Raw genomic sequence first — 26,338 nt, 5'->3', positions numbered from 1 at the left:
ATAAACCAGGGTAAAAACATTAAAACCATAAGAGGACAATATAACAGGCAAAAGAAAGTTCAGGAGCAGCAACAGTAAAGGGACAAATATAGCATTAAATCACAATAATAAAATAGCAATAACACACTGAAATTTTAAAACACCAATATGATTCTTAAAATGCCTGAGAAAATAAAGAGTTCTTTGGCACTGAAAATACAATAATGTAGGTACCAGGTAAGCTCTTTGGGTAGAGCTTTATTCAGACAGGATGCCACCTCTGAAAAAGGCCTTCCTTTTGTATCTTAGCCACTTTGCCTCATCAATTGCCTTCATCAGTTGAGGGGTCCTGGAGAAGGGCATCAAGTAAAGATCTTCAGGAAATATGAGAGGAGGAGTTCCTGTAGGCCTCAGTTTTTAAGGCTTTCTAGATCAAGTTTAGCATTTTGAATAGGGCCTAGAAACAGACTGACACCAGTACAGATGGCTAAGCAGTAGCACAATGTAACTATATCAACTCACCCCACAGGGTTGTTATGGGGAAAAGAAGAGGAGGAAGGAGTATTAGGTATGTTCACCGCCTGGAGTTATTTATAAAAATAATAAAGGCGGGATATCGAATAAATAAATAAATAAAATATCAACCAATCCCAACTGGCAATTCATCTGACTTTTTAACTTAATTGAAGTTAACTTAATTGAAGTTCCCAGATCACTTCCACAGTATGCCGGTATATAACTGGGACATCTATAACTGCTGCAGGGATGTTTGTCCTAGCTAATTCATTGGTACAGACAGAAGGAAGTTTGAGCAATAGAAACTCTTTTGGGTCTCTAGTTACTATACTAGATACAAGAATGCCTTTAGGAGGAGTACAGAAGAAGAGGACAAACATCACTTTACTAGACAAAAGAATCACAAATAGTAAAGCTGTCTTCTGTTAATGTTTTAGTCTTCATGCAATTCATTATCCTGCCCAGGCAATGATACAGAACATTAGTTGCCTACTCATATTAAATGAAAAGAAGGTAAAGCTGAGTGACTTCTGCATATTGTATTAGTGCATCCCCTAACCATCTTTTTCAATGTCTCTTTCAATGGTTTCATGTAGATGCTAAGAAGTTTGGGAGATAAAATAACTGTCATGGAACAGAACAATACCTGCACCATTTTTGAAATTAGCGTCCAGGTAAGCCTATGCATACCCTAGCGAAATGCACATGCTTTCTATTTATACTTCCTAGTTGATGGACTCAGAGGGCAATATATTGACTTGAAAGGTAGTATCTAGGTAGAGATCCTATCTTATGTACAATACTATGAGCATGGTTAGGGTAAAACTGAGCTTTGGTTGTGCTTAAGGCACACTGGTCACAAGAAAGGAAGATGACAGAAAGATACTATATCAGGTTTATAGACAGATAGAAGTTGAAAAAAGTAACCAATGACAGCAAGGATCAGTTAAGATTAAAAGAAGCAGAGAAAGCAGAGTGAAGTGTGATTTTGAGGAAAATTTTAAAAAATGTTTTGGAATGGAATGAAGATGGCTAACAAGGAACCTCCAACAGAGTAAAATTAATTAAAAAATAAAAGTGATGAAATAATTTCAGATGAAACTGAAGTGAGGAAATGCTATAAGTATTTTAGTGTGTTTGGGACTAATAGTGGAATGTCAAAGGGAAGAATTTGAAATATGCTGTATATGTTAGCATCCAAGAATCATTTGATGAAAAAGGAGTAATAAATGCTTTATGTTGAGAAATAGAAGGTATAAATAGTATAGCAACAAATGTTAATATATAAATGTGGTTTGTTTAGTGTGCAACCTATATAATATGTTTGTGTGTGATACATAAATCAGAACAAGTAGATGAATTTATGTAGTTTGTTTTAAAATATTAAATACAAACAAATAAAGATATTGTAAGGTGTGTAAATGCTTCTAGAAAGATAGTAAATAATATCTGGTCTGATGTGACAAAAGAATATTTGTCAAAAGAAGTGAAAATGACTGTATGTTTGCTGTTGCCCGTTTTTCTATTTGGAAATGAGAGCTGAATAAGTCAGGAGAAACATGAAAGTTGAATCCAATGGAAATTAGATATTTAAAAAGTGTGTTGGCAAAACAAGAAGAGGTGGGGTCAAGAATGAGTAGTGTTGAGTAAATGTTGATTGAATACAAAGTGAGTATCCAGTGCAAAGGAACTACATTGTGGTAGTTTAGTCATGTAGAAAGAATGAATAAAGATCAAGTTACAAAACAAGCATATGAAGACAGAGTGAATGTATTGAGAGAAGGGGAAAGATAAAGAAAGTGTGGTTGGATGAAGTTGTTAGCACCCTCAAAAAGAGATGAGAAGTTTATGGAACAAATGGCAATGAAATAATAATAATAATAATAATAATAATAATTAATAATTTATCCCACCTTTTTGATATATATAACTCAAGGCAAGCTGAGAGAGAGTGACTGACCCAAAGTCACCAGCTGCCTGTCATTTATATTGAAATGGAGTGATGGAAGCAAGAGTGGTTTGCAGGAATACAAAAATATGGACATGTATAGTGAATGTGTTGGTGTAAACTGCATTAGCTATATTTTGTATTCTCATACCACAAATTTCTTTGGATTACCATGTCTTCTTTTTCGTGCAATGCATATGGTTGCTTACCTCAAAATGGAATAGTGTACAGGTGGTCCTTGTTTAACAACCACTCATTCAGCAACTGTTTGAACTTACAATGATGCTGAACAAGTGGTACTTATGACTTGTCCTTGTAGTTGCAGCCATCGCAACATCCCTGTGGTCATGTGATTGCAATCTGAGTGCTTGGTGACCACTCACAGTTATGACATTGCAGCGTCCCACAGTCATGTGTTCACCATTTTCAACCTTTACTGCTGGCTTGCCACAAGCAAAATCAATGGGGAAGCCAGCAGCAGGTCGCAAATGGCAACCACAAGATGTCACACTTAACAATGTTGCGGAATTTGCTTAACGGCAACTGGAAGTGCCAGAACTGCCATTGCTAAGTGGTGTGGTCCCGTGATGTTGCGCTTTATGACCTCGTTGCTTAGAGATGGAAATTCTGGTCACCTTTGCTATTGTTAACCAAGGACTACCTGTAATGGATTTGTACAGTGTATCCATGTCTGAGTTCAGATACCCTCAACCGCTATATACTTCTGGATAGGCTGTCAAAGTAGGCCATGGATTACAAAGGCAGCTACACCATACAAGAAATCCTCCCTGTTTCTAGTCTTTAGAATCTCAGTTTGCCATGCCAAGTTTCTTGAGTGTGTACTTCACTTATAATGGTGTACATGAATCATTAGTGTATCAGTTTACTGTTTTTCTCTTATAAAATGAAACAATGTTTTATGGCTAATGTTTATAGATTATAGTACAAAGCAAAGTGCTTGGTTTGAGGTAAGGCTTCTCTCTGCCTTGATCTGATTGTATTCTCCAATGTCTTAAAAGCTCTACTTGGAGATCAGTCATTTGTCCTAAAATAGCCTATGGCCAAAGCAAAAGCACAGTGCAATTGCGTTCCATTTTTTTAAATGCCTCAGTATCTTAAAAAAAATGCTAGCTATGTATATTAAGGCAACAGATATAAGAGGCTTGCAAAAATCATTTTGTACCATACAATATAAGGACATAACAAATCCAATTAATAGTAACAGTGGTCATTTTCATATTTATTTATTTCAACTTATACTCCATCACAATCTGATGACTCTCAACATCTTAGAGTACATAATATAAAAAAGTGAAAATATCTATGGTATGATAAAAATAAATAACATCAAAGAACAAAGAAAAAGTAAAAAGATGACACAATGTTTAAATAAAGAGAATGCTCCCTTGTTTTTAGCATTCCGTTTTTAGCATTTTCTGAAACCCAGCAGAGGGGATGAGCGTGATCTCCATCAAGAAGGCATTCCAGAACATTGGCACTCCCATGGAAAAGCAATGCCTTCTAGCCTTGGCCTCTCCTTACCTTCTAGAAGTGTGGGACTACTCCTACTGGATCTAGTGGGTCAAGGTGATTCTGGTTGGAGCAGACTGTCCCAGATACCAAGCCACGGAGTGGCTTATCAGTCAACCCCAGCACCTTAAGTTACCCAGAAACCAATTGGCAACCAGAGCAGGGATTGCAGAATTGGTGTTATATGTTCCCAATGCCAAGAGCCAGTAAGCATGCAGGCTGCTGCATTCTAGACTAGTTGCAGTTTCCAAGTTGTCTTTAAGGGAAGTCCCATGTAAAGCACGTTGCAGTAGTCCAACCCCCTGGTCATGAGAATGTGAGTTACTGTAGCTGGTTTCTCCTAAACTAGGTAAGGTTGTAATTGATGCACCAACTGAAGCTACGCAAAGGCCCTTCTAGCCAGTCTCCATTTGTGTTCAAGCAGGAGCCATGAGTCCAGAAGGACCCCCAAATTGTCATCTTGCTCCTTTGCGGGTAGTGCTTGCCCATGCAGGGTTAACTCTGGCACTGATGTACAAACAGCAACTCTCTCTTACTTGGGGTCAGCTTCAGCCTATTCTGTGCCATCCAGACTTTTATTGAATTTTACTTTGATAAAGTATTTTTAACATAGATTTACAATTAGTGTACTAACTGCCTTATTTTTGTAGTTCTGATATCCTTTGGCAGATTCTTTTGTTTACACTGGTATGAAAACAGATGTGAGCCAGATTAAATACTGTAAACCACAGTGACTAGAACATTCAGAGCATATTCCTTTGACTGCTTGCTTTATCATGTTGTTCATGGTACCCCCTCCTTGTAGTGAGCATGAAGGCTAGAGTATGCTTCAAGCAAGTCTAAGTGGGGATATTTTTATATATTGGAGTATTTTTCTTTTGTAAATATTCATTATGCCATGTTTAATCATTTCTAAAATCACATTCTAAAATTTAAAAACTATATTTGCATGAGAGAATGCGAATTTATAGACTTCTCCCCTGTCTTTTTAAAGAACAAACCTTTTCTGTATCTCGCAGAGTGAGGGGCTGGATAATCTAACTAAGTATGTGACAATGAGCCATCTCTCAAGGGGAAGAGGCTTGTGAGTCTGAGACCACATACAGGCTACATTAACAACAAATAGCATTTGGTAAACTTTAGCAGTTGGTAACTTTTGTCCTTTTGTCTGATGGGTTTTTTCCCTGTTTGTTCAACCCTAATGCAGAAAATATAGAAGTACTGACTGGTATTTCTGACAGGGATGAAGGGGGAAAAAGCCTCTGCCCTCAACTGATATTTTTTTGGCCAAAGGATGAGTTCAAGTTGTCTTCCATTGTAACACATATATTGTCTGGGTTCACACAAAACAATAAGGTAAAGTTTAACCATACAGTACTTTATTGACTAAGCCACAGTTGGCTGCATTTGCACAAATACTGAGCCCTAAATTATGGTTTACAAAAAACCAACATGCTAGATCAAGAACAATCAAGCCACTTTCTAGCTTAGCATATCAAATATTATTTGGTTTATCTGTGCATGTAACTCTAATGAGAATTCAACCCAGTTTGTCTAAACTTTTATGAACACTGTTAATTGAAGCAAGGAATCATCACTGAATTCATGATGCCCTGTTCCTTTTCTTACTATTATCTGAATTAGGCAAGGTAATAGAACTGCTATACCAATGTATGAAAGCTAAGAAACCAAAGCTAAATTATAACAAATGAAAGCAATGTGGGTAGGTGGTTGCTGAGTTCTGAAACAGATGTTCTAGTTATTATGGATGAGGTTATACTTTACCCTGAAAGAGCAACTATTTAGTCTGGGGTGTTTTTTACTGCAATATCATTTGAAATCAGCTTAGAGCACTATCTACAGTTCTCTGAGACAGAGAAAAAAAGTATCATGGTAGTTCAACTGCTGGCATTCTCCAGGTTGGATCACGTTAGATGTTCTCTCCTTGAAAACAGTGCAGAAGTTTCAACTTGAAACTAGAAATTCATGGCAGCTAGAATTCCGTTAGGTTTACCTAAATATAGCCATGTCACATCGATTACAGGATTATATTTACTCAGTACAATTTAAGGGTCTGCTTACCAACTTACCATATTCAGGAATTTAGTTAATTGATTTCTTTGCCAGAATTACTCTTATTTTATCGTTTGTGTTTTATGTGCACCATCTTATGAATAAAGAGACTTTATACATTTTAAACACACATAAATAATAATAAGTGACTTACTTGATATGTTGACAGCTAATGATTAAAACAATAATTGGTTATAGGTGCAATAAAAACAGATTATTACTTTATTAGGAAAGGTTGGCTGTTCCCCATCCCTTAGCAATTAATTATGTCATACTTTTCTATGACAAGACTGAATAAATAAGGATAAACTTAAGTTTCCTGTATTACAATTTAACAACTAATATTTTATTATATATCGCTTTTTTATAATATAATATGATCTATATAGGGATACAAGTATGTCTAAGAATGCAGATTTTTTTTTACAAATGTTAATTGTTGTATGTTAAATTTAATTTCAGATGGCGTGTTGATTATCCTTTAAAGAAAAATATACCAAAGAATCAAAGCTGTAACTGAAAGTGGGACCTACAGTTTCTGGATGCTTTGTTAAAAGAATAAAAGTGGATGAAAGTGGATGAGGCAGATTTTTAAAAGGAAGTGCAAGATATTTTTGGAAATCAGACTACAATCCATTAATTCTGTCACACATATTAAACCTGATGGATACCATAGAGATAGCAAAGCTCGAAGAACATATGGAAGGCCCGACTAGTGAAACTTCCAAAGGTTATGCTCGACCTACTCTCACTGTTGGTGAGGAAAGCAAGAATGGCAGCAACAAACCAAAGGGTTTATCCAATGGTTTGCGAAAAGGTGCTAAAAGGTATCCAGACTATATACAGATTTCCATGCCCACTGAATCTAGAAACAAATTTCCTTTAGAATGGTGGAAAACAGGCATTGCCTTTGTATATGCTGTCTTCAGTTTAATTTTAACAACTGTCATGATCACAGTGGTACATGAGAGGGTGCCTCCCAAGGAGCTCAGTCCTCCATTGCCAGATAAATTTTTTGATTATATTGATCGCATAGAATGGGCTTTTTTGGTATCAGAAATAATTGGAATTACCCTTGTTGGATTATGGATAATCCAGTGGCTGTTTCTTAAATACAAGTAAGTAGCTCTTTTGCTTTAATTTTTCTTATTATAGAAATTGAGAACTATAGATGTTTAAAAGGAACTGTATATAATGATCTGTAAACTTGTGAATTCAGTAGGTTTGAGATGTTAACAAAGATTTTTGCAATTGCAGTAATACAATCATAGAAACAAAGCATCTGCATCCTGAGCAAGTGGCAATATATAGAAAATACTTCCAAGTTGGAGGGATGTGGTCAAGAGTATGCTAACTAGCTAGGTAGTTTGTAGATTATGAATTCTAATTTGCCCAGAATAGGATTAGTAGATTTGGGTAAAACTGGGCTTTGCTTGTATCTGTGGCATACTGGATGGAATGTACTGAAACTGACCACTACTGTATTTGTCAAACTAAGTCTGGGAATCTAGTCTATATATAAAATAAAGCCTTAATTGACAGAAGCCCTGATGAGTGGCGGGGGTCAATATCTATGAAGCTCTTTATGATGATCATGGCATATGACAAGTTTTGCCTTGGAATGTAAGAAAAATAAATTATAACGGTCATGAATTAACAGATGAAATTAAAGAAAAGGATATATTGTGGATCTGTGAAACTAAGAGAAAGAGGAAGGATTCCATAGATCTGAATGAAAATGATCTATCTTGAGGGGTGGCATTGATGAATCCATGCAGGGATCTGAAGGTATAAGTTCAGTAATGAATGAAATGGCTAAATGTATGTCAGAAAGTATGAGCTGGTATCCTCTATATTGTTGTGGGTTCATATAAAAGTAGACATCTATAGGTCGATGATGGTTGTAGTGATAATGGAAGAAACATGAGTCTGGGAGAAAATGTGCAAGATTCCAAATAAATGCAACCTAGGGGGAAAATTATTTATCTGGATGACATGAATGGATGAGAGGGAACAAGACAAGAGAACACAGATAAAGTAATCAGGCCATTTGGAGAGCCAGGAATGAGTGAGAATGGTGACTGGTGACTACCTTCTTAGAGAAATGCATATTTTGTTTTTAATAAGTGGTTTAGATATAAGACTATTCATACATACTGTACATGTGGGAAAGGAATGAATACATGGGTGATGGGAAATTCTGAATGTGGAAAATGTGTTTTGGTAATATCAGGAATGGAAGAAATAGATCTGGAAAGGCAAGAAGTGAAAGAGAAAAGAATGAAAGTAGAATCATTGTAGGAAGAAAAAGTGCAGATTGTGTATAAAAAGTATTAGAAGATAGAACAATCCATCAAAAGAACAGGTTGAGTCAATTCTTTCTAAAATAATGTAGAAATAAGTAAAAAGGATATGGAAACTGATTAAAAGAATTGTGTTACAGAGTGCTACAGAAATACTGTATATAGAATTACAGTAGTAGTAGGTGTTAATTGTTTATTTATTTAAATTTATTATAGCTGCCCACTCCCATAGATTCAGGGCAGCTTACCAAAAAAAAAACCCCAGTAAAAGCAGTTTAAAATATACAACACAGGCAGCCTGGCCTAATACAATCATAACAATAACAAAACAAAGCAAAACAAACCAGGGGCCTCACAAACATATTAACTCCAGGCCTGAGAACAAAAGGACTTTTCAAAATCCCAGGAGAAAGAGCACTGTCCATACCTCTATGATATCCTTGTCACTGACAAGGACAACCAGCGTTGTTTCCACACTGTCCCATGGTCCGAAACCTGACTGAAACAGGTCCAGATAATCTGTTTCCTCTAAGATCCTCTGTAACTTGTCTGAAAAAAGATGCTTGGTGGAATGACAAAATGAAATCAGCTGTGGATGAAAAAATGGCTACTGCTGCAAAATATGAGAATGAGAAAAATAAAAGTGATGAAATAACTTCAGATGAAACTGAAGTGGGGTAATGCTAAGAGTATTTTATAGATCAGTATGGGAAAAATAATGATATGTTAAAGAGTGGAATTGAGGCAAATTATATAAAAGTTTGTGTCCAGAACATTTGACGAAAAGGAATGCTTGGGAGTATGTTGAAAAATGACAAAGGTGCAGGTATAGATGATGATGATGATGATGATGATGATGATGATGATTTAAACCTGTATGCCGTCTAACTCTCAATAATGCCGCAGATGCTGTAACTGGAGCAATGTTAAAGTGTGGGTGTGGTTTGCTTAAGGAATGGTTGTGTTAGTTCTCACACATGAAAACTGCATCTGTGCTTGATGATTGGAAGAATGCCATTACTGTTCTCTCTATACAAAGGGAAAGATAGCAAGAGTAAGCTTTCCGTTTTTTGATTGAAAGTTACAAGATGGGACAATTAACAAAATTTGACTTTGTGGCAGGACTATATACGCAAGCAACATTTTTGCTCTCAAGTTGTTCATTGATGTATACACACACACACGTGAGAAAGTTTATCATAGGTTTGTTGATGTAGAGAATGCATATGATAATACGAGTAAGCTTGAAGTACTGGATGTTTTGCATGAATATGGAGTGAAAGTTGATTGCTGATTACCGTAACAGCAGTATATTATAGTAGTGAATCATACAGTGAATAAATGGAATGTTTATTAGATGTGTGATGCCATTTGTGTTTACTTGTGTGTAAGTGTATAAGAAATGTTTTTATGGTAATTAGAGATGTGTTGGTTGGGTACATGGACATGCTTGTACTTTCATATGCAGATGATGCTGTATTGTTAACTGTGAATTGAGATGATTTGCCATGAATGTTAGATTGTATGATGCAACAAGGAACATAGATCTAAACATTAATGCACTGAAGATTAAGGTAATTATGTTTGACAGGGAAAATACAATGAACAATTATAAATTACCCATAAATGGCAACAAAAAAAAAACTAGAGCAGAAAGATGAATTTGTCTGCCTTAGTAAGTAAGATGAAAGAATGAATGGAGAAATGATAGGATGTGGAAATGCTGGCAGAAAGGGAATAAATAATTTGTGGTCTGTTGTGAGAAATGAATATTTGCCCAAAAAAAGAGGCAAAAATGACTACACAGAACCCACTTTGTTATATCAGTGTTAAATTGGGTATGTCAACAGCAACTTAAAAGTAAATTGAATGCTATGGGAACAAGTATATGTGATAAAACAAGAAGAGAGATGGTCAAGAATGAATGAGTGCTTAATGGAATACAAAAATGAGTAACAATTTGAAAGGAGTACTTTGTGGTGGATTGGTCTTACAATGAATGGGGATTGAATTCCAAGCAAATATATGAAGGAGGAACAGATGATCTAGCAGATGGGGAAGAGAAGACCAAGAGAATTGTGCTTGCTGGAGTTGATGTAATCAGAAATAAAGAATGGGGAAGTTTAAAGAAAAAAAGTGAATGTGTGAAGCAATGTGTGGACAGGGTGGAAACAAGGATTGTTTACAAGAGTAGAAAGGTATGATTAATGTAGTGAATGGTTTTGTTTTAGCTATATTTGCTTTCCTTTTCATATCTCATGCCTATAATTTCTTTGCTTTGCTGTTTCTTACTCCCATTCTGCATTTTGCATAATTTGCTTACCCTGAAATGGAACAACATGATAGATATGTATGCAAATAAGTGTTTAATGATAAAGAATTATTGTGGTCTGATATTTTGTAAACAGGTCCTCTGTCCACATTAAGATATCTACTAATAATAGAATATGGAATAATGTTGATGCAAATTGATTTCTTATGAAAGTACAGATTTTGAATTAACCAAAGGTGATTTAGGCTACAGTGTGTACAGTTGGACATTCATCTTGAAGTATGGCTACTCCTGACTGCAGTAGAACTTGTCGCTGGACAGATTTCAATAGCATTGTAGCATGTTGTAGCATGTTAATTTTAAAGAAAATGAACATAATTAATAGTTTATGCATGGTTGTGTCACAGTTCATATAAATTAAATTCCTCATAAAAAGAACGGTTCAGTGATTAGAGCCACATGGAAGAAGAGATGATGAAGCCTGCGCCAGTGATAGTTGAATAGGAACCAAAATAATTTTCCACTGGTTGCCTGAACTCTTCCTCTGTATAAATAATAGCAGGAATGTGTGGAGCTTTAAAGTATTGCTTTCCCTCAACAAAAGTTTGATTTAAGAACGTCTTTAAAGGGCTTCAATGAAGTAAAAAGACCTCCCTGCTTCACTCCATCTGTCAGATTGGGTTGCTTATATGGAAAAAAGTTCCACTGGTCAAAGCAAGGTGAATGATTGTTCCCATCTCAATACTTTGGGGAGATAGGGTACATCAGAACACTGAGATATGAAGTGCCCCATTCAAGGAGCACATCACCAAGGCAGAGTAGTAAAACGTCAAAAATGTAGCAGGTTTTTCTTCTGTTTGAAAGATGTTTTTATCACTTAAAAACTAAGCCAATGCTGAGCATGCATGCTGCTAACTTTTGACAAGCCAAAATTCTACCATGAAATGCTCAGGTGTCATTTTATATCACTGTAATATCTAAGAGTTGTGCTGTGCGAAACAAGTCAATGTTATGGTTTGCACAGCAACCAACCAAGTATAGAAGGAAGGTACATTTTTTTCCCACTCTTCTGAAAGAAATATAACCAAGACTTAACTCTGGAGCAGGCAGTGGTTCTTCACATTTTTTATGAATTTTATTCTGCTGTGCTGTAACTGCCATTGTAACAGTCTTTTTTTTTCATAGACATGTACTGATAGCATAATGCCTCAAGAATTCTTTCCTCAATATGTCTGTGTGTATATATATTTCAGATCAATAGTAGGACGAAGGTTCTTTTTTATATTGGGAACTTTGTACCTCTATCGGTGCATTACCATATATGTCACCACTTTACCTGTACCTGGAATACATTTTCAGTGTGCTCCAAAGGTAAATATATTAGCATTTTGTTACTGTTGTTTTTAATAGTTTTATAGATATCATTATATTATTTACTTTATTTGTATGCCTCCCAACCTTGAAGGCTTTCAAGAAAGACCAAACACCCCCCATATACATTTTTTTAAAATGGCAAAATAGAAATATGAAAAACAGAGAAAACAAACGCCACATGCTCACAAATCCCAGTTCTAATCAGAGCATCCCCTCTGCTTGTGCTAGATGGAACAGATAAATTTTGACAGCTTTCCTAAAGCTCAGGAGGGACAGGGGTGCCCTGAATCTCCACCAGGAGGAAGTTTCAAAGTGGGGGTGGGGGTGGGGGGGAGCTATCAAAATAGCCTGCTTCCAAGGCCCTCTCATAAAATAATAACCAGGAGGGAGTTGACCCTATTCAGTCTGGTCAGACTGATGAATGAATATAGGAGAAGGCAGTCTTAGATAACTAGGTCCAGAGTCATGTAGAGCCTTAAAGGTGACAACCACCACTTTGAATTGCACTTGAAAGCCAATTGTCAACCAGTGCAGTTCTTGAAGCAGCAGGGTCACTTGGGTATATCAGGAAGAATCCATCACTGCCATATTTTGTACCAGATGCAGCTTTCAAATATTCTTCAGGAGCAGCTCATTACAGTATTTCAAATAGGAAGTGACTAGGCCATGAGTGACTATGAGCAGCGCCTCTTGATCCAGCAGTGGCCACAATTGATGCACAAGATGCAGCTATACAAAAGGTCTCCTAACCACAGCTGCCACCTGCTTAATGAGTAGAAACTATGAGTTAAGAGGACCACCAGATTATGAACCACTTCTAACAGGGGAATACAACTCAATTCAGAGTGAAATATGGTATTTCTCTGGGATCATTAGGCTGATAAATTCAAAGTCACTCTATTTTGGAAGGATTCAATCTGAGTTTGTTCCTCCCCTGACAGCACATCCAGGTCAGCACTTCTACACTGCTGATTCATCCCAGGACTGAGATGTATTACTGGATATTACCATCCTACTAATGATACCAAGCCTCATGTCAACTGATGGCCTCCCTCAGCAGTTTTATGTAACTATTAAAGATAAATGGAGAGAAAAGAGAATCCTGAGGCACTCCACAAAGTAGAGGTCTTCGGGTAGATTTACCTACCCAGCCATCTAGAATCACCCCTTTAGGAAGGTAAAGAATCACTGCTAGACAGTGCCCCCCTATTCCAGTCTGCCAGAGATAGGATGGTCCAAAAGGCTGCCATGGTCAATGGTATTGAAAGCCTTTGAGAGATCATGGAGGACCAGAAGGGTTGCTGTCCCCCAATACCAGCCTCTCCAAGGATCATCCATAAATGTGACCAGTACAGTTTCTGTACCCTTTAATTTATAGGATTTTTTTCTCTTTTTTACTTAATTCTAGCTAAATGGTGATTCTCAAGCTAAAGTTCAGCGGATTCTGCAACTAATTTCCAGAGGTGGTCTGTCTATAGCAAGCTCACGTATCTTATGTGGAGATTTCCTATTCAGTGGACACACTCTATCACTAACACTCGTTTACCTATTTATCAAGGAATGTAAGTCTCCAGTATTTGCTTTTTTTTTTTTTTTTTGCAAAACTAAAAATATTTTCCCAGTAATGTTTAATGCCAGTTTTAACATTCAATATACACAATCATGTCTTATATGGATGTGTACAGATAAGTACTTCTTTTGATTTTGGAATGTTGAAAGGGAAGAAAATGCATGTTGTGCTGGCATTGGGGCATGGGATAATTGTTTTCATATGCTGCATGCACAGCATGGAAGGATGTATTTCCATTGCATGGGTAGGTAGATGGACAGAGTCTGCCTGGGACTGGGGAATTAGCACCTCCTTTGAGCAGGAAATGATAATCTTTTAAAGTTGAAATCTGACCTGCACAAGCACATTATTATTATTTTTCAAATTTACTATCCTTAGAAGCAATAAATTCAATTGCCTATTCAACTTAGAAAACTAAAAAGAGAAAAATCTCAGAATTGTAGTGCTACAGATTGCCAAATGAATTGCTTTTTAGCATTTCTTACTTTTCCAAAGTTATTACCCTTTGTTTTAGTGTTGGTCCCCCAAGTAGCACTGTAGTGCTCTAGGCACAAAACAGGGTTCCAGCTTAGAACCTGCCAGACTGATTATCACATAAGCCACCTTCAAAGATGTTGGGCTGGATCACATAGTCCTTTCCTACTTCATTCTCAAGGAAAATAAAGTGACAGGCCAGAATTTCTGCAGTCGTTCAGTAATAAGTCTCCCTGCCCTTCATCAAAAATTGTAGCAACTGCATCATGACTATATGGTTGATAGCAAGGCTAGAGAACAGTGGCATGTCTAAAAATTGGGGATTTTATAAACCACAACAATCAAAATCTCTTCATTAACATAGTCTCATCTGTTCTCTGTAGGTTACCATAAATATGAGTAATATTTATTTCTTCAAAAGACATTAATTTGAATCCGGGATGGTTTATGGCTGAACAACTGTATTCAGTTTAAATGTTAGTAGAGCAAAGAAACCAACAGACGAAATTGTATGTGGCTAATATTCATGAGAAGATGATAAAGAGCTCTATCACATTCATTTCCTTTTAAAATACCAGTGCAGTACCAGCTCTACTTTACCCATATTCTGACTTTCACAGTTATAAAGGGGAAACAGGATGGAGTCTAAGATGGTGAGCTTGTTCAGGAGTTACACTGCGTATTCACCAATTGTAAGGGTATCAGTTGGGCCCTGAGAGTATCAGACAAGTGTTTTATTTGATGAGGAAAGCATACTTTATTGTTAAAAGAACATAGAGAATGTTCCTATTATGTCAGTTAAACCGTATGTCCTAATATTATTTTGCCTGTCAGATCAGGTATGGGACTGAATCTGGCCGCTGGACCAAATCTCGTTCTTCACCTGTTTTAACACATCATCCTATGGTCTCAAGCCACTAAATCATCAAATTTCATCAAAGTATGTTTAAATCCTTAAATAAAAAGCACATAGCTATATAGATTTTTTTTAGGGTACCACTCAGGAACTAAGCAAGATGATGATACAAAATAGTTCTACTATCCAGAATTCTAAAGTGGGGTCCAAAGTACATGTGTGTGTTTGTTTTCATACTCACATACAGAAATTCTGTTTATCTGCTGAGAAAATGGCTGGTACAACCTTTGCAATAATAATAAGTTGCGCGACATAGACATATAAGCTGCTATTATGTAACGTAGAACTGTTTCTCAGTGAAACACTGCTACTTTTCAATAAAATGAACAGTGAATCTGGAGATTATCTACTAATTTCTTATTTGTGTGTAATGATTGGAATTGTAATTTGAAGGTACAGTAAGTACTGTATTATTTCTGAAGCCTTGTGCAAGATGCTTCACTTATCTTTCTGAGGAGGCATTTTGCCAGTATAATGGATATTTTCTGTGTTCTCAGCCCTGTTTATCAATATATTAATTCCATATTCAGAGATGGCTGTATATGCTTCCTTCCACCATCATACTCTTGCCATTTATTTTTTGAATAAGCAATAAAACACAGTAGTGCAGTGGTTTTTTTTTAGTAAATTGCTTAAACTGGATGAAATAAAGTAACACTGATGCAGTTATCACTGTAAAAGATAAAGGAAATAAATGATTATCTGGTCAAACATTGCTATATTTCTTCCCCAAATATGCTCATTTTTGGGTGCTACCATGTTAAGGGGGGTAGGTCTTAATATATCAGCTTGGATTGTGGAAGAACGATAATAGTATAATACTAGCATTTATCCTGTGGATGAATTGATTGATACAGTGAATACATTTTTTTATTTTTTTGTGTGTGAGTGTCAAATTGTTATATTGCAGTTTTAATACATGATCTGGAGATCTTAAAATAAGAGGGAGGTGTTCTGTAACATTCCTTTTTTTTAATCTACCCCCTCCCCCATTTTTTAAAAAAGATTGATGTTTCAAGTACTATACAGGAGTAAAGGGAGTCTCTGGCAAGTGAAGGAGAGAATTATGGTTAGTAAATTATTTCTGTCAACTAGCAGACTAGGTGATGACCTTTTAGAGATGGATTGCTAATCTGTATTTTTTTAAAAATGACAGTACATAAAGGAAGCTGCTCCATCTAACACAGCCTTTCTCAACCTAGTGCCCTCAAAATATGTTGGGCCGTTATCTCTAACTACCACTCCGGAATGATAGAATCATAGATTTTAAGGATTTGAAAGGACCTTGAAGAACATCTAGTCCAAAATTCTGCCCAGTGCATAAATCCACTCCTATAGCATCCCTGAGAGATGGCCACCCAGCCTGTATTTAAACACCTCCAGCAAAGGAGAGTCCACCATCTCTCATGGTGGTCTGTTCCAGTGTTGAACAGCTTTTACCATTAGGAATTCCTTTTTATATCCAACCAAAATCTACTTCCTTATGTTTTAAACACATTGTTTCTTATTGTTTTATAGAACAACTCTGAAGAATTATTTCCCTTCATCTGTATTAACAGCCTTTTTATATATTTGAAGACAGCTACCATGTTTCCCCAGTCTTCTGTTCTCTAGGTTGAACATATGCCTAGCTTCTAATCGTATGTTTTTTTATCCCAGGCTCCTCATCATCTTAACTGTTCTTTGGTCATGTTCCAGTTTGTCAATGTCCTCCCTAAAATGTGGTGTCCAGAGCTGGATATAATATTCTCAATGCAGTCTGACCAATACAGAATAGAGAGAACAATGACTTCTTGTGAGCTTGATACCATACTTCTAATGATATAGCCTAGGATTCCATTTCTCCCAACCACTTTTTTTTTTGAAATTATATCACACTATTGACTCATGGTCAGCATGTGATCCACCTAGATCCTTTTCATGTATACCGCTGCTCAAAATGGTTATTTCCATCCTAGGCTCATGCCTTTGTTTTTTCCTACCCAGCTACAGGACTTTGAATTTCTCCCTCTTGAAATTCATCTTGCTGTTTTCTTCCTATTGTTCCAGATTCTCATACTCCTGAATCTTGATACTGTTCTTTAAGGTGTTTTTTATTTATTTATTTTCTATCCGGCCTTTATTTTTTTTTATAAATAAGGCAGCGAACATACCTAATACTCCTCCCTCCTCCTATTCTCCCGCAACAACAACTCAGTGAGGTGAGTTGGGCTGAGAAGGAGTGACTGGCCCAAAGTCACCCAGCCAGCTTTCATGCCTAAGGTGGGAGTAGAACTCACAGACTCCTGGTTTCTAGCCTGCTGCCTTAACCACTAGACCAAACTGGCTCACTAGACCAAACTGGCTTTTTATCTTCCTGTCTTTGAGTCATCTAGAAATAGATTATCATCCAGTAATCTGTTCTGAACAGCACAAAACTCTGCAGTGAACCAATTGACACTGACCCACTCACGTACATTTGTTAGGTATGTTTGTTCAACCAGTGCTGTATCTATCTAGTGATAACATAGTCCATTGTTATCTCTACTAGACTCTCATGGAAGGCTTTGTTGATTACATTCCTGAAATCATGTACACTATATCCACTGCTGTTCCACCGATAGCTAAACTGGTCATACTACCAAAAAAGGAAATCAAGTTGTTTTAGCATGTTCTTCTTGATAAACTCATACTAGCTGCTGCCAAACAATGCATTCTTTTTTAAATTCTCCCCAACTTTCTGCTTAATAACCTGTTTCAGAGTTTTACCCAGTATATATGTTAAGCTGTTGTGTCTGTAATTACTTGGGTCTCCTTTTTGCCAGTCTTGAAGATAGCAACATCATTTGCCCTTCTCCAATTTCCTGGCATATCCCTGTTCTCTCTGATTTCTCAGAAACAACAGAAAGAGGATCCAAGCTAATCTCTGCAAGCTCCTTCAAGATTCTTGAATATAACTGTAATTTTGAACTGTAGTGCTCAGAATAGAGTATGGTTTCCCATGTTTTATATGATTTCTTTTTGGACAGATTCACCTCGTCACTTTTGGTGGTATCACTTGATTTGCTGGTGTATGACTGTTATTGGTGTAATTTGTATCCTGGTGGGACATGAGCATTACACTGTAGATGTTGTCATTGCTTATTTTATCACAACAAGACTCTTCTGGTGGTATCACGCAATGGCTAATGAAAAGGTAAGCAGCAGCCATGCCAGCTTTAAAATTAATGTTGGGTTTGAGAACAGTAATATTGTTCTTCAAAATGCAGGGAAGACCAGTATTTTTAATCCTTGAATTTAGGCCATAACCTGGCCATGTTCTGTTGTCCCTTGTGAAAATTTGTGGTTTTGGACAAGAGACTAGAACCATGTTGTTCTATTATGTTATCTGTCATTGCAATTTAAAATTATTTATTTCTGTCTTGTTTTATATTATATATTATTTGTTTGATTGATTGATTGATTGATTGATTGATTTATATAGCCACCCATTTCACATACGTGACTTGGGATGGCTTACAATAAAAACCATAAAATACATGATATAAAAACATAGCAGCCGAGCTTCATCAATAACCATCCACAAAGCTAAGAGATGGGGTCTTTCACACTCTGGGTCCCATGCCTGGGCACAAAACCAAGTTTTTAGGGCCTTACAAAAGGCCAGCAGGGTCAGGGCTAACCTAATCTCAGGTGGAATGATTTCCCCAGAGCAGGCACTACAGCAGAAAAGGCCTTCCTCCTGGGCTCCACCACCCAACATTCTTTAGCTGACAGCATTTGGAGCATGCTGGACCAGATGGGATAGGTAGAAGCAATTGGGGAGAGATGATCCTGTAAGTAGCCTGGTCCCAAGCCATGAAGTGCTTTAAAGGTAACTATCAGCACCTTGAATTGCACCTGGAAGCACACTGGAAGCCAGTGTAGTTCGCAGAGCAGTGGTGTTACATATGCCAAAAAACCTGGTAACATTAACTGCCCGCACTGCTGCATTCTGCAGCAGCTGAAGCTTCCGAATGCTCTTCAAGGGCAGCTCCGTGTGATCTCTCTGGAGATCATGAGGGCACGAGTGACCATGAGCAGAGCCCACTGGTCCAGGAATGGGCACAACTGACACACAACTTGAAGCTGTGTAAAGGTCCTCCTAGCCACAGCTGCCACCTGTTCCTTGAGCAGGAGCTGAGAGTCCAGAGATTCACATTTGCAATTAACTTTCTGTTGAGTTAGCTCCAGACTGTATACTGTATATCAGTGTTTCTCAACCTTTTGACCCTGGAGGAACCATGAAACATTTTTCAGGCGTTGGGGAACCCCTGCACATTCAGGCTCCAATATTGGCCAGAAGTTACAAAATTATTATATTTGTTTCATGTGTAGGCCTGTATATATGCATTAACAGTGTTCTTAAACTAAAAATAAAGAATTAAACTTACCTCTTTGATGTAAAGTTGCCCAAATTTGAAATATTTTTTTAAATAAATCATGATCTCCCAGGGAACCCCTAGTGATTTCTCATGGAACCCTAGTATCCACAGAACCCTGGTCGAGAAATCTTGCTGTATATGATCCAGAATTCAAAGGGAACTTATAGTTTTGACTTAGATTTTTGCATATAGAGTTTGAATTGCTTTCTGAATTATTTTTTAATGAGAAACAATCTCCTGGGTGTGCATTTTTATGGAATTAGATTATATGACAAACTATAATATTAATAAATATTTATGTACTATTTTCTGATGAACATTTTCAAAATCTACCAGATTTTGCTATGCAAATATAACTTAATTAAAAGTGAGTAGAGAGGTATCCTTAGTGTATATATGGAATGCTGCTTAAAAATACTGCAAAATATGTCACACCATATTCAGTAAGTAATACTAATGTGCATAAAGTAATTAGAAGGAGCCACATATATGAAATTAAGCAAGTCTAGACTAAGCCTGGATGCAGTGATGCAGCATCATGTATCCTGAGCATCATGTATTTGAGCTCTTCACAGGAAAGCAGCAATACAAATAGTGCTAAATATTCCTTTTCCACTAAAGTTAGACCTTAAAGTTCTATACAAAAATGCAATACCAGGTGAGGAAAGAATACATTTGCAGTAGTTCATTCTGTTAACCAATCTCTAACCAAACAGATGATGCAGTGACAGTGCTTTCTGTTTAAGGAAAAGAATATTTCTGGTGACTATAACCTTTTTTAATGCAATCTAAACATGATTTTAATGTGTGTGTGTGTATATATATATATTTATTTTCTTAATACAGAACTTGAAAATATCATCACAGACTAATTTTCTGTCTCGAGCATGGTGGTATCCAATATTCAGCTTCTCTGAGAAGAATGTACAAGGCTCAGTTCCATGCTGTTTCTCATGGCCAGTAACATGGCCTCCCGGTTGTTTCAAGTCTTCGTGCAAAAAATATTCCCGTGTGCACAAAATGGGAGAGGACAATGAAAAATCCACCTGAAGAAGATGAAGGCAAAAACATGAATATTATTTTTCTTTTTTACCGAAACATTTATGCTATAACCAAAGCTCTCAAGATGACTAGATTGTTTATTGAAGAAGTGGAGCAGACTCTGTGCAGTTGATCTGAGAAGACATTTGTAGGCAATAGAAAATAATAGCTATCCCTTGATATTTTATCTAGTCAAAGTGTACAGTTTCATCCCACTCTTCAGAATTAGTAGACACTGGCACTCAATGACACTCCAGTGCCAATATAGTACTTCCTGAGGAGAAGAGGAGCCAGGATGTTGGCTTCTTAATGAGATTAAGAGGTGCCAAAGTACACATCACACCATCTGTTAAATATCATTCACCCACAGAAGCACCGAAACAAAATATCAGCTTCAGATTTCTGGAGTTTGATGAGCAAAAGAAAAAAAAATGGTAAAAGGCGTAATACTGGTCTCTCAAGCTGAGTAACAGAAATTGGCAGGCAGAGGTGATGTTATTCCTATTGGTGAACGTAAGGCCTGTTATATATAACTGGTAAAACCAGAACTGAACTTGATCTTTTATATTCTTTTATGGGAATGAATTATATTATGACCCCATAATGCCACCACTATGTCCATACAGTATGCTATTCTCTGTTGACTTTTACATTTTTTTTAATGTGGTAATTTTATATATGAAAATAAAACCTATTTTACCTGATGATACTGTAAGTTAGAAATAATGTCTACTAATGTCATCAATGTCCTACAACAGGTAAACTAATTTATTGTTAATATATATATATATATATGTCAAGATAATTATTTTCTGCTGGTCAGTTAGTCTGCATGACTTTGTGGCAGATGTACTGGACACATTTTTTCAGTTTACACAGTTAATGCGCAATATATGAATTATATGGAGGCTCTGCAATCACAGTGGATATTGACCATCCTTCAGACACCAATTGGAAAGACAAGTACATCACTTGATAAAGCTAGTGGTCTAATGAACATTTTCAGCACTCAAAAGTCATCTCATAATTTTGAATGGGTTCTATCCAGTCTGTATCCATCTGTTGACAAGAGCCCCTTTAAGGCTCCCGTTACCAGAAAAGGAAAAGGAATGATTTTGGTGCTTCCCTTCTGAAATGTTTTGTCTTTTCCCCAAATTTAATCCAGTTCATTAAATTCTCCTTCAGAACAGCTTGGGAGTGGTACAGAAGTCTTCAAGGAGAAGGGGAAACCAACAGTTGTCATTCTGCTAATGAAAGCCTCTTCTGGATTAAAATGCCTTCTGTGCAAAGTAGCAGTAGGATTGTCAATATTCTGTTGTGATGGTTACTGAAATACATATGCATATGGCTATACAATACAATGCATTAACAAATAATAAAGTAAGCATTTAAGATCAAGAAGAAAAACAATTCTTACTTTCTGGCTTTAGTGTCTTGTAAATGGTCTCTTGAAGAGAATTTTTCAGTGTTTTTTTTTAAAGTGCATTCACCAAAACATTGAGGTGGATATGATGCATTTACTGATGAACATCACTTTTGCTTTCCCTTGGCATTTGAGTTGTTATGCTAAGGTTTTTCCAGTGCATTTTTTTTGTTTCACTATTACCTAACACTATTTATTATTAAATGGTCACATGGCCAATCAGATACCTCCTTTTTTTTTCAATCTTTTGTTTGTTTGAACAAAATGTCTCTCTATAATATAAACTTAGCATGTGGGAACACCCTTTTAGTAAGCTCATGCACACAAAAAATTACATGGCCCACTACTTTTGTTCAGTTTTGTTCAAAAAACAAACAGTGCTATTAGGATTACAACACGTAGCAGTTAAATAGATTGTATTTTTCCATATTATAACATGCTTTTATAATGCATCAGTAAAAGCAATATTCAGAAAAATCACTTCAAATTTGCTTTAATTAGTATAACTTTTAAATTTTAAAGTTAAATAAAATAAATTAGAAAAGTTGATTGACTTTAAAAAAAAGCTAATATCAAAGTAAAAAAAAAAAAAACAGATGGAGTCTGCTGGGAATTTTCTGAAAGCTTTTGCTTTTCACTAAAATTTCTTAACCAGAAAAGGTGCTACCAGATTCCTACTGAACTTTTGTTACCATAGACTAACAAGCTATCATCCTACAAGATCATATAGAGTTAATTCTAATTTTCAGAAGATCACAAATTCTGGTATAACAATGTAACCTGATCATAGATGATAGTGATGTATGACCTTCAAGCCAAATGCCTTATTTTTATGGGTTGATTTTCTTCACTGGAACCAATATACTGTAATCCCTTGCTCTCAGGATACTTATGGCACATGCACTTATTGTTTTGTGATTATTCATTCCGTTTCTTGACAGTCATTTTTATGACTATCAGCCTCCCCCATCACAGCCATTGTTCTCATGATACACTGTCAAAATTCCAAATGTTCCTATTGGCGAAACGGATCGGGAACCCCCAATCATGCACTTTTGTCTTGCTATATGGCAGTCAAAGAATGGTCCAGAGAAAGCTCATTCTTATTTATGTCTAACAAAAGTTTAAATTACTGCTGAAAACAATCTAGAGAACATAAAGCATGTTTACGTATTTGGCTTTCTCTAATCTGTTCTCAGTAATAAAGCCCAAAGTTCTGATATTGAAATGATATACTGTATTTAACCCTAAAGGAAACAATCTTGAATTTAAGGAAATCCCCAGTTTAAAAAGATAATTAGATACAAAAAACAGGGCTATGTAATGGTTTTGAAGGGGAAAAAAAGTCATGTAGCAGTTTTCATCAATACCTTAAGCCAAACAGCTTTTTCTTGTGCATGTTGTGCACAATACAAATATTTTAAATACAAAATGCTACATAGCATTAATTAAAAAAAACAACATATTCATTATATTTCAGTGAATCTAAGACAATACTACCATTTTAAAGGTAAAATAGGGGAAAATCTAGTCTTTAAGGTTAATACAGTACTGTACTCCAGAAAATATATAAAGAGGAAAAAGAATCCACTTAAAGATACCTTTAAGAAATAAGAATAGGAAATTTAAGAATAAGACAGTTTGAGCTCTCTTAGTTTCCATTCTTCCTCTGTAGCACACAAATTGCTAAATTTCAGGATAAATCCATTCATCTGCTTAGATAGCCACTCCCCAAAAAAGTTCAGAAGTAGCTACTAGTGAAGGAATGTATAGAATGGGATAAACAACCTGGGGCTCTTCAGATGTTTCAGATTATTATAGTTATCTGAACTGTTTGTAAATAATAAACTATTAACTGTGCTGGTTTGCACCATGTTGCCAATTAATACTCTAGAAAACAATTACTGTGCCTGAAGAAAAGGATTTTAAGCTTTAACCATTTGACAAATGGTAAAAAATAATTATAAGAACTGTGTGTGTGTGTGTGTGTGTGTGTGTAAATAATTGTGTGTGTTTGTGTATGTGCTTCAGTTTCTGAATGAGCTTCCTATTTATTATACAATTATTTATACTGTGCTTCCCTAGACAGCCCTTTTTAACTACCTTTCTGTATTTACAAAAGAAAGGATAACCTAGTTGGTGTCCTCAGCCAAAAGATCACAAGTTGTAAAGGCCTGATCTCTGCTGTTTCCTGTCATGCATTACACATCTTCAGGAAAGTTTTGAAAGTGACTAATCATAGCAGAAATACACACAGGAGGACAAGACAGTTTAATGAGGATCTTAATACATACCCAATGAGTTGAAGTGTAAAATATTGGTAATTTAGGCTGGTCTACACTAAAAAACAATGTTTGGAAATCAAAGCAAAGGCAGATCTTAAAACACAGCTAAAAAGGAGTTTGAAAATATTAAAAAATGTGCTTGAATCCAGAACTAATTTAGTAGGATAGTGATATATATGCAAAAAGTAAAAGGAACTTGGCACATTTAAAATTCTTATTCTGATGCAGTTCATACTTTTAGTAGTTTCTACTTAGTTGTATGAACCTTTTTGAGATTATTCTTTAAAGTAGTGTTTCTCAACCTTGGCAAGTTTAAGATGAGTGGACTTCAACTCCCAGAATTCCCTACCCAGCATGGCTGGCTGGAGAATTCTGGGAGTTGAAGTCCACCCATCTTAAACTCGCCAAGGTTGAGAAACACTGCTTTAAACAAACAAGTGTCCACTTGTCAGCTATCAGTATAACTGCAGTTTATGTTGGGCATGTTTGGGGGTTTTGTCAGGTATGTTTTTAAATATTTGTGATCCTAATGAAGTGCTGCTGACAGCATTTTTGAAATAGTACTGTTTTAGGTGCTTTCAGGTGATCATAGCAACCTAAATGCAGGAAGAATGACATACAACCCAGTTCAGTATATTAAGCAAGGTTAAGCCTGCTGATTTGAATGGGCTTAAGTGAGCTTGTCTTTGCACACACACATGCTATTAAAGATTTTAATAGAAGCCATAGTTGTTTCTACAGTTGTATGTATGGGTGTATTTATGTTTACTGCTCTTCCTCCCACCCTTAGTAACCCTGTAGCTAACAGGTAGCTTGCAGTAAATGTCTTGGATATGTTAAATACTAATCCCAGATATATAAACTATAGGATCTCTGTGGAAAGCACTGTTCTACTATTCAGTATCTTTCAGTTTTAATTAATATATTCTCTGATGTAGTCTCAAGGACTCAAAAAAGTTACTGTATATGAGAAAGAATGGGGTTTTGCATTTAAAAGGATTTTATTTATTTAGTAGCAGTATTGCCATTGCTACTCCTGATTTTTATGAGTCTTTTGAGTTTCTCAGGAGGCAGAAATATATAATGTACACATAAACTGAATTTGTACATCCACTCTACATTTGACTAAAATTGGGTGGGCAATTGTGGCTTAGCATGCTGTAGGAAATGCAGCCATGATCTTAGCATGTTACAAGAACCATGCCATCATGTTAAATAATAGAATGGCTTATTTGGGAGACACAACACATTATGTGATTACAACAATTGTATTTGTTAGCAAGCTTACCCATAAGCCTGGGCTATGTAAACACACTAACAAGGAGAAAATAGCAGGGATTATAACTAGTGATTGGATGGGATCTGCAGACTCACGATCCATGGTCTGCTTAAACAATTACTTTAAGTGGGTGGAATCCACACTCAAAATAAACATAGCCCACAAACCAAGTACATGGTTCGTATAAGCAAAGAAGATCTTTTGTACACAATCAGTTTCATTGGTTGAATGCTAGTTAAATTTTCTATGTTCTCCAAAAACAGTAATATAGATGTAGTCTGAGAAGAGTGATGAGACCTACATTAAATGACATTCTGAGTAAATGATTTGCTGGTATCGTTTGTTTTGTTCTGAATAGCCTTGAGAATACATAGAATGGAGGAATAATTATTATTATTTATATGCCGCCGACTCCCAGTGAAGCGGTAGTAGTTACCTGGATAATCCTTTTAAAGACCCAGGGTTCCCCAGTGTTTAGGAACAATGATCTCAACAATAGCACTGGGCAGCAGATGTTAAATCCCTCTCAGCAGCTGCTTTGTTCTTTTTTAAAAAGGGGAATCTTTGGCATCATATATGCAATAGAAAATTCCTAGAGCCTAATTTGAACAGAGACACCTGTATAGAAAGAAAAGGATTGCTGTAACTCTAGTAAAATATTCCCTTAGATTCAATCCCCAGCAATTTTGGTTCTGAGCAAGACTGACTTCTGCTTGAGATCCTGGAGAGCTGCCATCCTTTCACTGGAAATGTGTACATACTTACACAAACACACTTAGATGAAGCATTGTGTAAATTCTGCCTTGATAGCTTGGTCTTCATAGGTGAGATTTTTAAAAATCACTTTATGACAAGCAAATGATACAATTTTAACTGTACTTGGAAGGTGCTATAAACTTTTCATTTTTACATCAATCCAGAGTTTAGAAAATGTGCTGAAATGTTTGTTTTT

The 26,338-nt window shown here is 36.2% G+C and overlaps 1 protein-coding gene across 1 annotated transcript; it reads left to right on the top strand.

The window, feature by feature from the left end:
- SGMS2 (sphingomyelin synthase 2) lies at positions 1-26,338 on the top strand. The gene is made up of 6 exons (XM_063310825.1): positions 1-1,169; positions 6,509-7,164; positions 11,875-11,992; positions 13,404-13,557; positions 17,964-18,130; positions 20,205-26,338. The coding sequence occupies exons 2-6, from the start codon at positions 6,710-6,712 to the stop codon at positions 20,406-20,408; spliced, it is 1,098 nt and encodes a 365-aa protein (XP_063166895.1). The 5' UTR covers positions 1-1,169; positions 6,509-6,709; the 3' UTR covers positions 20,409-26,338.

Source organism: Candoia aspera, chromosome 8 (assembly GCF_035149785.1).
Source record: "Candoia aspera isolate rCanAsp1 chromosome 8, rCanAsp1.hap2, whole genome shotgun sequence".
Classification (NCBI taxonomy): domain Eukaryota; kingdom Metazoa; phylum Chordata; class Lepidosauria; order Squamata; family Boidae; genus Candoia; species Candoia aspera.
The sequence above is the reverse complement of the archived record's forward strand: the minus strand, read 5'-3'. Positions and strand labels throughout refer to the sequence as shown.